The sequence below is a fragment of the Scyliorhinus canicula genome, chromosome 1 (genome assembly GCF_902713615.1).
Source record: "Scyliorhinus canicula chromosome 1, sScyCan1.1, whole genome shotgun sequence".
Taxonomy (NCBI): domain Eukaryota; kingdom Metazoa; phylum Chordata; class Chondrichthyes; order Carcharhiniformes; family Scyliorhinidae; genus Scyliorhinus; species Scyliorhinus canicula.
Window position 1 is genome coordinate 29,593,588 of NC_052146.1, and position 15,615 is coordinate 29,609,202.

At 46.4% G+C, this 15,615-nt stretch overlaps 1 protein-coding gene across 2 annotated transcripts in view; it reads left to right on the top strand.

Moving 5' to 3' along the window:
- Positions 1-15,346, top strand: part of tfip11 (tuftelin interacting protein 11) — a 34,625-nt gene extending 19,279 nt beyond the window's left edge. The window contains exons 7-13 of one of the 2 annotated variants that reach the window (XM_038779918.1): positions 6,157-6,660; positions 8,169-8,275; positions 9,527-9,695; positions 10,045-10,288; positions 10,477-10,619; positions 10,916-11,081; positions 14,669-15,024. In XM_038779918.1, the coding sequence (XP_038635846.1) occupies positions 6,157-6,660; positions 8,169-8,275; positions 9,527-9,695; positions 10,045-10,288; positions 10,477-10,619; positions 10,916-11,081; positions 14,669-15,024 (1,689 nt within the window). Of the gene's footprint in view, positions 1-6,156; positions 6,661-8,168; positions 8,276-9,526; positions 9,696-10,044; positions 10,289-10,476; positions 10,620-10,915; positions 11,082-14,668 lie in introns of both variants that reach the window. The other variant, XM_038779990.1, reaches the window with a different exon arrangement.
- Positions 15,347-15,615: the final 269 nt, after the last annotated feature.

The following is a 15,615-nucleotide window of genomic DNA, read 5'->3' on the forward strand; positions in this document are numbered from 1 at the left end:
CGGAGTAGCTCTGGGAGTACTCAAGAGTTTGTACTGGGCTCCCCCCTTGGCTCCGCCCAGAACTCCTCCCCCTGGAGCTGCTGTATAAAGATCAGTGCCACAGAGCCAGCCGGCCAGTTCATTGAATGTTCAACGGCGAACAGGCTGGCTCTGTTGTAAGTATATTAAAACCGCTATTCTAATCCTACAAGCACGTGTCCGTAGAATTGATGGTTCCATCAATTTAATATACTTACGAAACAGTCAAAGTAAATCATGGAAGCAGCCCTCAAGCCCGGACGCCTAGAACTCGACCCGCAGGATGCAGTGGCTAAAGAAATTTTCTCCCACTGGCTGAGATGTTTTAAGGCCTACCTGGCAGAAGCCAGCACCGCTGAAACAACGGATGAACAAAAGCTCAGCCTACTGCACGCGAGGGTAAGCCACAGAATCTCCACACAGCTAAATCCGGCCAGTTCTTACACCACAGCGCTGGCGATATTGGACAAAATGTACGTTAGGCCCATTAACGAGGTCTGTGCACGCCACGTGTTTACGACTCGCCGTCAGTGGCCTACAGAAACGCTAGCCGAGTTTGTATGTGAACTGAACAATCTCTCTAATGACTGTAATTATCAGGCCGTTACTGCAGCTGAACATAGGGAGCTTGCTGTGTGGGACGTTTTCGTAGCGGGCCTTAGATCGAACTATGTGCGCCAAAGACTGCTAGAAAAGGGGGCCCAGGACTTAGATACTACTGTGGAGGCTGCTACCACTATGGAAGTCTTCTTCCGCAGCCTCGCATCGTTTCCCGCAGACCCCGCAACCTCATCGTGGGCCCCCGACCAACAACACCCCCAGGCCTGTGCCGCACGGCCCCCCAGCTACCGCGCTGCCAAAGCCAGTTACTCTGCGGCCCCAGCCAGTCACTCTGCTGCCCCAGCCAGCTAATCAGCTGCCCCAGCCAGCTACTCAGCTGCCCCAGCCTGCCATTTCTGTGGACTAAGCCAGCACCCACGGCAGCACTGCCCAGCCCGATCCGCGACCTCCAGCAGCTGCGGGAAGAAAGGCCACTCTGTCAGAGTGTGCCTCGCGAAAAGGGCCCCAGTTTCTAACTCCCCAGTAGAGAGAACAAATCGCTCTCAGCACCAGCGGGCCCGCGGGGCCCGAAACGCTGCGGCCTACGCCCCAACTCCGCCCCCTCCCGCCACGTGCGACACATGGGGACCGCCATCTTGGCAAACCCCCACCATGCGACCGGCCATGTGCGACTCATGGGGGCCGCCATCTTGGACACCATCTTCCTCGCCGCTCACCACGTGTGATCCACGGGCCCCATCTGCATCTCCATGCTCAGATAGCTCATCAGAAGACTACGACTTCCCCGGGCACTCATCACGCGGCCCGCAACTCAGCGCAGCGATCCTGCATCAAGCTCGCCAGAACGTACCGGCATCTACTCGACCGGACGCCAACTCGGAAGACTACGACTTCCCCGGGCACCCATCACGCGGCCCGCAACTCAACGCGGTCACCCTAGATCAATCCCGCCCCAAGCACCTACGAAGTTCGATGGCGGAGGTCCAGATCAATGGCTACAGCACGCCATGCCTCTTTGACTCCGGGAGCACCGAGAGCTTCATACACCCAGAGCTGGTAAGACGCTGTTCGCTTCCTATTTTTCCTGTGAGCCAAACTATCGCCCTGGCTTCGGGCTCCCACTCAGTCCAAATCCAAGGAAGCACCGTCGCTGCGCTCACAATTCGAGGCGCTAGTTATTCGAAATTTATATCCTGCCCGACCTCTGCGCACCACTCTTATTAGGCCTGGATTTCCAGTGCAACCTCAAGGGCCTCACCCTCAGCTTCGGCGGGCCCCTGCCCCCACTCACTATCTGCAGCCTAGCCACGCTGCGCATCTCCCCCCCCCCCCCCCCCCCCTCCTCTCTTCGCCAATCTCACTCCAGATTGCAAACCAGTAGCTACTCGCAGCAGGCGATACAGCCTACAGGATAGGGTCTTTATCCGATCGGAGGTCTGACGGCTACTCAGTGAGGGGATCATAGAGGCCAGTAATAGTCCCTGGAGAGCTCAGGTGGTGGTCGTTAAGACCGGGGAAATATTCTGCATGGTCGTCGACTATAGTCAGACTATAAATCACTTTACGCTCCTAGACGCGTATCCCCTCCCCAGAATTGCAGACATGGTCAACCAGATCGCCCAATATCGGCTATTTTCCACGGTGGATCTGAAGTCTGAATACCACCAGCTCCCAATCCGCCCGGAGGACCGCCACTACACGGCGTTCGAGGCCGATGGCCGCCTCTTCCATTTCCTCCGGGTTCCCTTCGGCGTCACTAACGGGTTTCGGTGTTCCAACGAGCAATGGACGGAGTGGTAGACCAGTACGGGCTGCGGGCCACGTTTCCGTATCTGGACAATGTTACCATCTGTGGCTATGACCAGCAGGACCACGACGCCAACCTCCACCGTTTTCTCCAAACGGCACAGAAATTAAACCTCACTTATAACAAGGAGAAATGCATTTTCCGCACAAGCAGACTGGCCATCCTCGGCTAGGTTGTGGAGAACGGAGTCCAGGGCCCAGACCCGGACCGTATGCGCCCCCTCTTAGAACTCCCCCTCCCTCATTGCCCCAAGGCCCTCAAACGGTGCTTGGGGTTCTTTTCATACTACGCCCAGTGGGTCCCTCAATATGTGGACAAAGCCCGCCCACTCTTTAAGGCCAAACGATTTCCCCTGTCAGCTGAGGCGCACCAGGCCTTCAGCTGCATCAAGGAGGACATCGCCAAAGCAGCCATGCAGGCGGTGGATGAATCCACTCCCTTTCAGGTTGAGAGCGACGCCTCAGAGGTAGCTCTAGCAGCCACTTTAAATCAGGCAGGGAGGTCCGTTGCATTTTTCTCCCGTACCCTATCCGCTTCAGAACTCCGACACTCCTCAGTCGAGAAGGAAGTACACGCCATCGTGGAGGCTGTTAGTCACTGGAGGCACTACCTCGCAGGTAGGAGGTTCACCCTCATCACTGACCAATGATCGGTTGCCTTTATGTTTGACAACTCGCAAAGGGGCAAAATAAAAAACGATAAAATCCTTCGGTGGAGGATCGAACTCTCCACCTATAGTTACGATATTAAATATCGACCAGGGAAGCTCAACGAGCCCTCGGATGCCCTATCCCGCGGGACATGCGCCAGCGCGCAGATCAGCCGTCTGAAAGCCATCCACGATGACCTCTGCCATCCAGGGCTCACCCGGCTCACCCACTACATCAGCGCCCAAAACCTGCCTTTCTCCAACGAGGAGGTAAAAGCGGCCACCAGAGACTGCCCGATCTGTGCAGAGTGCAAACCGCACTTCTATAGACCAGACCGGGCCCACCTGGTCAAGGCTTCTAGGCCCTTTGAACGCCTTGCGATCGATTTCAAAGGGCCACTCCCCACCACTAACAAGAACATTTATTTCCTCAACATCATAGACGAGTTCTCCCGATTCCCTTTTGCCATCCCGTGCCCCGACATGACCTCACACACAGTCATTAGGGCCCTGCATAGTGTCTTCACCCTGTTTGGGTTCCCCAGCTACGTGCACAGCGACCGGGGTTCGTCCTTTATGAGCGACGAGCTGCGTCAGTACCTGCTCGACAAGGGCATCGCCTCGAGCAGGACTACCAGCTACAACCCCAGGGGGAACGGGCAGGTGGAGAGGGAGAATGCGACGGTCTGGAAGACCGTCCTACTGACCCTCCGGTCTAGAAAACTCCCAAGTCTCCCAATGGCAAGAAATCCTCCCAGACGTGCTCCACGCAATGAGATCCCTCCTGTGCACAGCTACCACCCAAACCCCCCGCGAGCGGCTCTTCATTTTTTCTAGGGGCACTACCACCGGGGTCTCACTTCCGGCGTGGCTGAGGACACCACGCCCGGTTCTCCTCAGGAAGCACGTCAGGGCGCACAAAACCGACCCCCTTGTTGAAAAGGTGCGCCTCCTCCATTCCAACCCCCAGTACGCATTTGTGGAGTTCCCGGACGGTCACCAGATCACAGTATCCCTTCGGGACCTGGCACCCGCTGGATCCAGCCCCCCCCCCCCCCCCCCCCACTGAAGAACCCCACCTGTTCCACGCGCCAGCAACAGCCCGCCCCCAGCGCCTCCGGTCGAGCCAGAGGTGTATGAAGTTTGGACGAGACCCGCCCCGGAGTCTGCCATCGTACCCCAGCTCTCAACACCCACCCAGCCACCGCAAGAGGCTGCAACCCCGGTGCTCCGCAGATCGCAACGAACAATTCGTCCACCGGACAGACTAACTCTGTGAGCTATCACCCAGCCGGACTTGATTTTTTCACAGGGGGTGAATGTGGTGAATGAGATTCACATGGTATTATAAGTTACCAATGTCACTCTGTTCCCATTGTATATATACTACCTGACCACTAGGCGGAGTAGCTCTGGGAGGACTCGAGAGTTTGTACTGGGCTCCCCCCTTGGCTCCGCCCAGAACTCCTCCCCCTTGAGCTGCTGTATAAAGATCCGTGCCACAGAGCCAGCCGGCCTGTTCATCGAAAGTTCAACGGCGAACAGGGTGGCTCTGTTGTAAGTATATTAAAACCGCTATTCTAATCCTACAAGCACGTGTCCGTAGAATTGACGGTTCCATCACCAATATCCTGGTCACCCTTGGTTAATCAAGAACTTAACAGCAGGTGGCATAGTTCTGCATTTAGATTTCTGTTGACGCTGAAGCTGTAAAGTCGGTCATTATCAACTAAGTGTGATGGTACTTATGCATATGTTTGATGGCATCTAAGGTTGGACAATTGGACTTATCAGGCTAATCACCCTGCTGTGCCCTTTCCATGTCTTGTGAGGCACGATATACCCTGGGTAGTTCTCCAGCATATGATTTGTTAGATAGCTCCTTTGAATACCGCTGAGCCTGTTGTCCTAACTTACTTGCCCATTGCAAGCATTAAGCATCTGCCAAAGAGAGATCCAGTAACCCTCGTCTACAGATGTGGATTTGCAGGTGTTGGCACAGAGCAGCTGTCTTGAATCTTGCCTGGCATTGCTTTGTTGGTCATCCGCCTCTCAAGCATTTGAAAGTAAACTGATGCTGGAGAGAAAATAAAACAAAGGCTCACTATAGTCTTCATGCCAACAGGAAATTAAACTTTAAAAAAAAATAGTTAAAATCTTTTTCCTGGCCCTTGAAACCTTCTTCCATAAATTGCTCATTGGCCAGCAACACTGTATGTCTGTTTGTACGGATGATACTTGGTGGATTTGAACCTAGTGTAAAGGCTGGAAAATAACAGTGGTTGTTAATGCAATACTTCACCATTATCATATTTTTAAGTTGGCATGTGTTACAGGAGGGTACTTCCTGTTTTTGTCCATTTGACTGTTAGAATGCTGTGTGATTGTAAAAATGAAGTGGTAAACTACAAACTACCCCAGGGTCTGGATTACCACTGAGGGGTATCATAACTCGTGTATTATCCCTTTTTTAAGAATCCTTTTTTCAAAGATTCAGTATATAAGGGGCAGGGGTGCAGTGGTATTGTCACCAGACTAGTAGTCCCAAGAGTCCTGGGTTCGAATCCCATCATGGTAGATGGTGAAATTTGAATTCATTAAAAAAAATCTGGAGTTAAAAGTCTAATGACCAGGAAACCATTGTCGTAAAAACCCATCTGGTTCACCAATGTTCTTTTGGGAAGGAAATCTGCTGTCCTTACCTGGTCTGGCCTACATGTGACTCCAGATCCACAGTGGCTGAGTAAGTCACTCAGTTCAAGGGCATTAGGGATAGGCAGCATATGTTGTGACGTCCACATCCTATGAATGAAAACATTTTTTTAAAAAAATAATGTTTTAAATCTCAATATCTGCTATCAATTCCCTGTACACCTGGAAACACACATGTAGTGGTTAGCTAATGTATTTCCATGTAATCATATTAAGATAGCTGAAATAGTGGACAGCTTAAAATTGATGATGAAGTACACCTGCCTGAGTAATTTCACCAGAAAATATGTGTCCTGAGGTTAAATATCGTACAACAAATTTCTAAACTAGATGACAGCCGTTTAGTTGGTTATGACTTTGATTGACATTGAGCCTTTGTGACTTTCTAACTATCTAATTCATCTTATAGGTTATAGACATGACTGGAAAGGAGCAGAAAGTGTATTACAGTTACAGTCAGATGAACCAGAAGCACGATATTCCTGATGACACACACTCCCCAGTTAAAGATGCCAAGTCGGAGGGCTTTTCCCTCCCAGAGCTGGAGCACAATCTCCAACTGCTCATTGAAATGACTGAGCAAGAGATCATCCAGAATGACCGCCAGCTGCAGTATGAGAGAGACATGGTGGTCAACCTCTCCCATGAGAATGAGAAGCTCTCTGAAGTCCTTGCCCATGAGGAGAAAATCATAGACAAGCTCAGCAGCATCTTGCAGATTGTGGAAGACTGCGAGAAGAGACTGCTGCCCAACTGTGAAAATCCATTGACCCTGGAAGAATGTGCAAATATTTTTGAGATGCTGCAGGAGAAATATTTTGAGGAGTATAAGATGTTTGACCTTGCAGAACTCTCCATTGCCGTTGTATTTCCACTGCTGAAAGAATTCTTTAAGACTTGGAATCCGTTGCAGGTGAGGGCTACCACCACAAAAGTGAGTAATTGTTATGTCCATTATGGTCCAAGGCAACACATTAGGATGGTCATTGGTTTGAAGTCCCCATTCCCTATGAGCTATCAAGAAGAGGGAAATCAATTCAATTTCAAATTTTTGTCCTGACAGTAATTCATTTTGGATACATCGATTGTTCATTGAAACAAAATGACATAAAATTGATATAACACTAAAAAGAAAGAAAACTCCCCAACACAAAAGTCTAACTAATTTAAAATCTATTCCAGTACATTAAAATAATTAGTGAGTCCCAACCTGAGTTCATAACCTCATCCATTATTCAAGCTCTGATTAAGAATTCTTATGGAGGAAGGCGCAAACTAGAACAAGAACCAACTTTAATCAGTATCTAAGATATATGTAGCCTTTTCCCTGAACACAACAGCAGTAATACTCTTTTTTACTTTTGCCAAAATTCTTTTAGAACTGATTTTTGTCAAGAAATACCCTTCTTGGTTCAATAATATATCCTTTAAAAGTTTCCTTTCCAAAGACAACAATACTGAGAGAGACATCAAAAAGGACAGCACTCTCAACTGGTATCCGTTCAAAAGAATTCCATGATTGTACGATCCACTCAGAATCTGCCAGTCTTCACACTTTTCTGATTGCCATCCAGCATCTCTTGGTGTGTGTTTTAAGGGGCAATATAGCGTGATCAATCCACCTACCCTGCACAGCTTTGGGTTGTGGGGGTGAGACCCACGCAGACACTGGGAGAATGTGCAAACTCCACAATGACCCGGGGCCAGGCTTGAACCTGGGTCTTTGGAGCCACGAGGCATCAGGGTATGTATATATATATATATGTTGAATGAGGATGGGATCCACTGTTGAAGAATATGGCACCACTCATTTTCAAAATTCACTTTTTTTGTTTTTTTTTAATTTAGATTACCCAATTATTTTTTCCAATTAAGGGCAATTTAGCGTGGCCAATCCACCGACCCTGCACATTTTTGGGTTGTGAGGGCGAAACCCACGCAGACACGGGGAGAATGTGCAAACTCCACACGGACAGTGACCCAGCGCCGGGATCGAACCTGGGACCTCAGCGCCGTGAGGCAGCTGTGCTAATCACTAGGCCACTGTAAAATTCACATATGAAGGAAGATTAGTGAAGTGAGTTAGAGGAATGCCATCTGTGAGTCCAAACACCAACAAAATCCAATACTTTGCCAAATATAATGAATATAAGACTGAATATGTTAAATTATATTCCATGCCTTTTCTCTCCTTTAGCACTTAATAATGTAATGCATTAAAACTTAATTCTAGACCTCAGGTTAATTACAGCTCCAATAGAGAGAGGAACCATCATACTGTACCAAACTTGTTGGGAGTTCTTTTCATAGTCACCTGTAGAAAATGAGGAAGAGGGATCATAGCGATGATCTGAGCACAAAGTGGATCACAATGTGGACAAAAGCTGGAGTAATTCCATATGTTTCTTTTCTACATTTTAGGATAATAATTATGGCTTAGACGTCATGTCCCAATGGAGGAAACTTCTAGAACGAGACCAGCTGCATCATGGAGGGTGCGATATGTTGTCGTTGGACCCCTACCACAGGTAAGAATGAGCAATTCAAACTTTTAGTGTGATCATTAGAAATGTCGACCACTTTCAGATTGTGAAGATAAAGTCGACTACACATACTCCTTATTTCAGTCAGTTCAAGACTCATTAAGATCAGAATTGAAGTAAGAGGAGTTCCTCAAATTAGCACATCAGAATTTTCCAGCTTTGATTCTCTGCTCTCGACTTAGTTGGTCTGCTGCAACTAGTTTGTGTCCCGGAACTAGGGGGCGGGGAGGGGGAAAATGGTGGGGTGGGGGGGGGCAAAATAAATCAGCCACGGCTTGTACTCCTATTGAGACATGCTGAGAAGTCCTTCCGGTAAGGACAGGATTGGATTCTGTTGTGATGCCTCTCGCTTTCAAGTAACCTACTGGCATTAGGAGGGAAAGGATACAGAGGAACAATTTATTAGGAACTTTAAAAGATGCAAAAAGTATGGAGTAGTTATAATTAAGGACTTTACCTTTAATATAGACCGAGAGAGTAATAATATGAAGGGTAAAGAGGAGGGAGAATTTTTTAAAGTGTGTTCAGAAGAATTTTCAACATGTGTGTTTCCAGTTTAACAAGAAAGGAAGGGGGTGTGGGGTGGGTGCCAAAAAGGAACAGCATGTAAATTATAAATAATAACTGTTTCAATCATCTCCTGTACAGTGCATAAATGTAAACTTCAATAAAAATATTTTCGCATGGAGAGAGTATAGCTAACATACTAAATGAGTACTTTACATCTGTGTTTGCCAAGGAGAAAGGTGCTGCCATAGTCATAGTGAAAGAAGACCTTGTTGAGACACTGGATCGGCTAAAAATTGATAAAGAGGAGGTATTAAAAAGGCTGACTCCAAATTGAAAAGTCACCTGGACTTGACTCGACTGGACTCTGAACTCAGCTTCCACTGGATTCCGAGTTGTTTCAAAACTGTTCAACATCAAATAGAGAATTTTACACTAGATTAAAACTGTTTTCATCATGCAAAAGTCGGCCTAATATCTCCTATGTGGCTCAGTGTCTAATTTTGTTTGAACACTTGTGAAGCTGTTTAATTATATTAAAGGTATTATATAAATGCATGTTTGTTATGTGTAAGAGAACAAAGATGGATGGAGGGAGGAAGGGAGGGGAAATGGTTACAATTGAGGGGGGTCTGGCAATGCGAGTGTTTTGCAATATGTTGTAAAATTCAGTCTTTGATTGAGTGAACTTTTCCCAATTCCTATTTTTTCTTCTTTTCATGTTCTCAGGTTGGTGTGGGAGGTATGGATGCCATATGTCCGTAATGTTGTATCCCAATGGCTACCCCGGAATTGTGCTCCTATGGTAGATTTCTTGGAGAACTGGATGCCTGCAGTCCCTCTCTGGATATTGGATAATATTCTTGAACAATTGATCTTTCCGAAATTACAGCGTGAGGTAGGAGCCACATCTTTCTTAATGTTACAAGGCACTTTTGCAAATGGACGTATTTCAAAATGTTAATTGAGTTTAGTGGATAACACCAAAAATGCTAGAAACATCCAAAATGGCAGAATGGAAACAAAAGAATAAAAAGAAGAGATAATTGGGGCATATAAGAGTAAAGGAGAAATTACTTCAAGAACTGGTGGGTGAAGGGGTGGAAGACAAAATTGGAGATTGTACGAACAATTGGCCTAATAAATGCTGGAAAACTAATGCAGCATCAAGAAAAGGCAAAACCAGTTGAAGGTATGTAACTTCAGCCACTGTCACTCATCAACATAAACCTCTGTGTTCTTTTTAGGTTGAGAACTGGAACCCACTGACAGACACAGTCCCAATCCACGCCTGGATTCATCCATGGCTTCCACTTATGCAAATGCGCTTGGAGCCCCTGTATTCACCTATCCGCAACAAACTTTCCAACGCATTGCAGAAATGGCATCCCAGTGACTCTTCTGCAAAACTGATCCTGCTGCCCTGGAAGAATGTGTTCACACCAGGATCTTGGGAAGCCTTCATGTTGAAAAATATTGTTCCAAAGTTAGGTGAGAAATTAGCGTAATTTATGTAGCAACTGAAAAAGAGTTTTATTCCTCTTCTAAAGATACTAGTAACATAACAAATCAAGACTGCTTTGAAGTGAGCCACTCCAACTCAAACTTAACACGAGTGGCTATTGCTAACTCCTCACAGGGATATGTTTTAAATTGAGTTTGTTTCTGATCACTGACAGGGATGTGTTTATCAGAGTTTGTGATCAATCCTCACCAACAGCACATGGACACATTCCACTGGGCGATGGATTGGGAAGACATGATCTCACCTTCCAGCCTCATAGGAATGCTTGAGAAAAACTTCTTTCCAAAATGGTTGCAGGTGAGTTTGTGAGCTTTGTGATGATCGAACAATAATATCAGTTAACTTCCCACTTTTCTCTATCTCGGTGCTGATTAAGTTTGTCAGTGTTACTTTGTTTGCTGTTCATTGGAAGAAATTGAAAGGATTGAGCTATTAGAATTGAATGTAATGAAGGGAAGCATCAAGTGGTTTATACAATTTATCGTCATACCTTTTTCTCACAGCGTACAACTTTTTTAATGCTTAATGCAACTTTTAATATCTAACTTTTATTCTGCTTTGAATTCTCCAAATTACCTCTTTCTCCTATCTAGGTGCTATGTTCTTGGCTCAGTAACAGTCCCAATTATGAAGAAGTCACAAAATGGTACTTGGGCTGGAAGTCCATGTTTTCTGACCAGGTGTTGGCCCACCCAACGATCAAGGAGAAGTTTAATGAAGCCCTCGACATCATGAACCGGGCTGTCGCCTCCACAGTTGGTAAGCTTTTCTTGGTTTTATTTCTCCTGGATGGTCTCCAGAAGATGAAGATAGGAAGAGCACATATTTGGGAAGGGAAATAAAGATGGAGAAACTAAAATGTGTACATAAGGCACTTATGTATAGCAAAGAGTTCAAGAAAGGAAGCAAAGAGTTCAAGAAAGGAAAAGCAAGGATTTTGAAATCCTTTCAAAGGGGTACTGCAGTAGTCACAACCATGGATATCCCAATGTACTTTACAACAATGAAATGAAATGAAAATTGCTTATTGTCACAAGTAGGGTTCAAATAAAGTTACTGTGAAAAGCCCCTAGTCACCACATTCCAGTGCCTGTTCCCTGGTATGGGAATTGAACCGTGCTGCTGGCCTTGTTCTGGCTTCAAAGCCAGCGATTTAGCCCTGTGCTAAGCCTAAAAAGGTCATTGATTGAGCCATTTTTTTTTTTTTAAATAATTTTTATTGAGAAATTTTGATTTTATACAACAATAACGCACCTTAGTAAAATACCGAAAATAACAATAATATTAACAATCATATACATTCGCCCCATCCCCATAAACAACCCAGCATTTTAACAACAACGCAAATTAACACACTATAAAGTTACAGAATAAACACTACAATAATGCACCCCCCCCCCCCCCCCCCCCCCCCCCCCGGGTTGCTGCTGCTATTGACCCAGTTACCTATCTCTGAGCCAGGAAGTCCAGAAAAGGCTGCCATCGTTTATAGAACCCTTGTATTGATCCTCTCAGGGCAAATTTGACCTTTTCCAATTTTATAAATCCCGCCATGTCACTGATCCAGGTCTCCACGCTTGGGGGCCTTGCATCCTTCCATTGTAACAGAATCCTTCGACGGGCTACTAGGGACGCAAAGGCCAGGACACCGGCCTCTTTCGCCTCCTGCACTCCCGGCTCCACCCCAACCCCAAAAATCGCGAGTCCCCACCCTGGTTTGACCCTGGATCCAACCACCCTCGACACCGTCCCCGCCACCCCCTTCCAGAATTCTTCCAGTGCTGGGCATGCCCAGAACATATGGGTGTGGTTCGCAGGACTCCCCGAACATCTGGTGCATCTGTCCTCACCCCCGAAGAACCTACTCATCCTAGTCCCGGACATATGGGCCCGGTGCAGCACCTTAAATTGGATGAGACTAAGCCTCGCACATGAGGGGGAAGAGTTGACTCTCTCCAAGGCCTCCGCCCAAGTCCCGTCCTCTATCTGCTCCCCGAGTTCCTCCTCCCATTTAGCCTTCAGCTCCTCCACTGACGACTCCTCCACCTCCTGCATTACCGTATAGATGTCAGACACCTTCCCCTCTCCTACCCACACCCCCGAAAGCACTCTGTCCATCGTCCCCTGCGAGGGCAGCAAAGGGAATCCCTCTACCTGTCGCCTAGCAAACGCCTTTACCTGCAGGTATCTGAACATGTTCCCCTGGGGAAGGCCAAATTTATCTTCCAGTTCCCCCAGGCCCGCAAACCTCCCGCCAATAAACAGGTCCCTCAATTTGCTGATGCCCGCCCTTTGCCATCCCCTGAATCCCCCATCTGTGTTCCCCGGGATGAACCGATGGTTGCCACCCAGTGGAGCCTCCATCGAGGATTGAGCCATTTTAATGTAAATACCAAAGCCCAGTCCGAAATCCATTCCAAAATGGATTTCATCATAAAACTTCAAGCACAACCTAGACCACAGAAACACACAGCTGCAGCAACAAAAGCACAGAATTTGAAACATCCACAGGCCAGTTAGAAGCCAACGCAACATCTCCACCGAAAGGCCAAATTGACACTACAAACAATCCACTGCTCTAATGAACAGAATCGCAGAAGCCACTAAACTGCACCACAATCTGATCAAGGCCAAAACAATGAAGTACCTTTTAAAGTGTACTTTTGTTGTAATGTACGGAAACAGCAAACAATATCTGCATAGCAAGGTCCCACAAACAGTAATGAGATGTATGACTAGACAAACCCATCTTTTCCATCATGTCCGTTGAGGAATAGCAAAATAATTTGGTTAAGCCCCTTTGGTGCTTTTAAAATGTATAATTCACTTTTAACAGCATTGAACCAGCTTAAAATTAGTTTTCAGTTACCACTTTCTTCATGCAAAGATGGGATTCCCTAAGAGGATTTTGCACACTAGCCGGGGAACACTCTACAATGCTGGTAAAATCAGACCCTGTTGCCACAGACCCACGCTCCCACACCTTGTAACTACGCTCCTGACTAATCGTTAGGCATTGGGGCCAACACTACAACACCCCTTCCGAATACTTTAGACCTCAAGACCAATCTCGCCATACTACCTCAATACAAATGTGCTGTCGTAACAACCTACCTGCAACCTATAACATCATCCCTGCTGCCTTCCTCTGCACCTCCACTAATAATCTTTATTGTCACAAGTGGGCTTACATTAGCACTGCAATGAAGTTGCTAGAAAAGCCCCTATCACCAAATTCCAGCACCTGTTCGGGTACACGGAGGGAGAATTCAGAATGCCTAAATTACCTAACCGCACATCTTTCAGAACTTGTGGGAGGAAACCGGCGGACTCGGAGGAAACCCACGCAGACATGGGGGAAATGTCCAGACTCCGCACAGACAGTAAGCCAAGCCTGGAATCGAACCTGGGACCCTTGCGCTGTGAAGCAACCGTGCTAACCATTGTGCTACCGTGCTGCCCCACTAGCAGCGAAGCACAATCAATTTGCATTGGATATTTTCATGATGAAAAAAGAGATTTTGTAATGGAAAAACTAACAGGAAGTATGCGCAGATAGAAGATTTTAATATGTTATAAATGTAAAACATCTTTCTGACCATTAGTAATTGATTTACTTTATAAAAATAAAATTATAGCATTGCTGCCTCACGGCACCGAGGTCCCAGGTTCGATCCCGGCTCTGGGTCACTGTCCGTGTGGCGTTTGCACGTTCTCCCTGTGTTTGTGTGGGTTTCGTCCCCACAACCCAAAGATGTGCAGACTAGATGAATTGGCCACGCTAAATTGCCCCTTAATTGGAAAAAATGAATTGGGTACTCTAAATTTAAAAAAAAAAGTAAAATTTCAGAGTGTGGGTGTTGCTGGCTAGGCCAGCATTTATTGCCCATCCCTAATAATAATCTTTATTGGTGTCAAATGTAGGCTTACTCTTGGAAGGTGGTGGTTAGCTGCCTTGAACTGCTGAAGTTCATTTGGTATAGGTACACCCACAGCGGTCTTGGGGAGGATTCCCAGGATTTTGACCCAGAGACGGTGAAGGAACAGAAATATATTTCTAAGTCAGGATGGTATGACGTGGGTGGTGGTGTTTCCATATGGCTGATAACCTTGCCCTTCCTGATGGTAACTCTCGTGGGTTTGGAAGGTCCTGCTTAAGGAGCCTTGATGTGTTCCTGCATTGCATCTTGCAGGTGGTACACACTGCTGCCACTATTGGTCAACATTGGAGGGAGTGATTGTTGAAGGGGGTGCTAATCAAATTTAAAACCTTCACGATGGTATGCAATTAATGGAATTTTATCAATCCTTGGAATAAAACATTTTCTTCATTGGTTTTTAAACAGGTGGTTACATGCAGCCAGGAGCTCGGGAAAACATTGCATATCTCACGCACACAGAGCGCCGGAGGGACTTTCAGTACGAGGCAATGCAGGAGCGCCGCGAGGCTGAGAATATGGCACACCGTGGTATTGGTGTTAGCTCATCCTCCATACCAATGAATTTCAAGGACTTGATCCAGGCAAAGGCCGAAGAGCACAATATTGTCTTCATGCCCTTGATGGGCAAACGTCATGAGGGAAAACAACTCTACACCTTTGGGAGGATAGTCATTTACATTGACAGAGGGGTTGTGTTTGTACAGGGGGAGAAAACGTGGGTGCCAACATCACTTCAGAGCCTCATTGACATGGCTAAGTAATATACCAACAGGACATGCAGCAATGTGCTTCTCTCCGCATTCTGTTATAATCTTTCATTCCAGTGTCTACAGTTATACAAAGATGACTTTTTAACTGTTTATTTGGAGTTGGGTTGGCTGAGCAAGAGATGTTCACAACTCCCGTTTGAATCTTGGTCCCCAAGTGAAATCCTTACTTAGTAATCAATTCTTGTGTTTGGTTCATAATGAGTCCCAATTTTGTTCCCTGCTGTATATTTTTTAAACGTTTAACACTTGTTTATATTAATATCTTTTATTTATGAACAATAAACCCAGGATTCTGGTGTTACAGCAGTATCATCATCAAAGTTTTGATCTCTGTTAAATTATCAGATGTTAATCAGATAAAGATCATTTATTCAGATAATAATAATAAGAGTTATTATTGGAAGCAGTGGAATGATGAATTCCATTGACGTGCAGCACAATACACTGAATGTCTCCTTATGTCAGGAATTATGCTCACTTCTTGTTATTTGAGGATAAACATGGTCTGTCTTTCCATATTTGCTCTCCCTAGATGGTAGGGAGGGTTGGCATAGTGATATTGTCACTGGACAAGTAATCCAG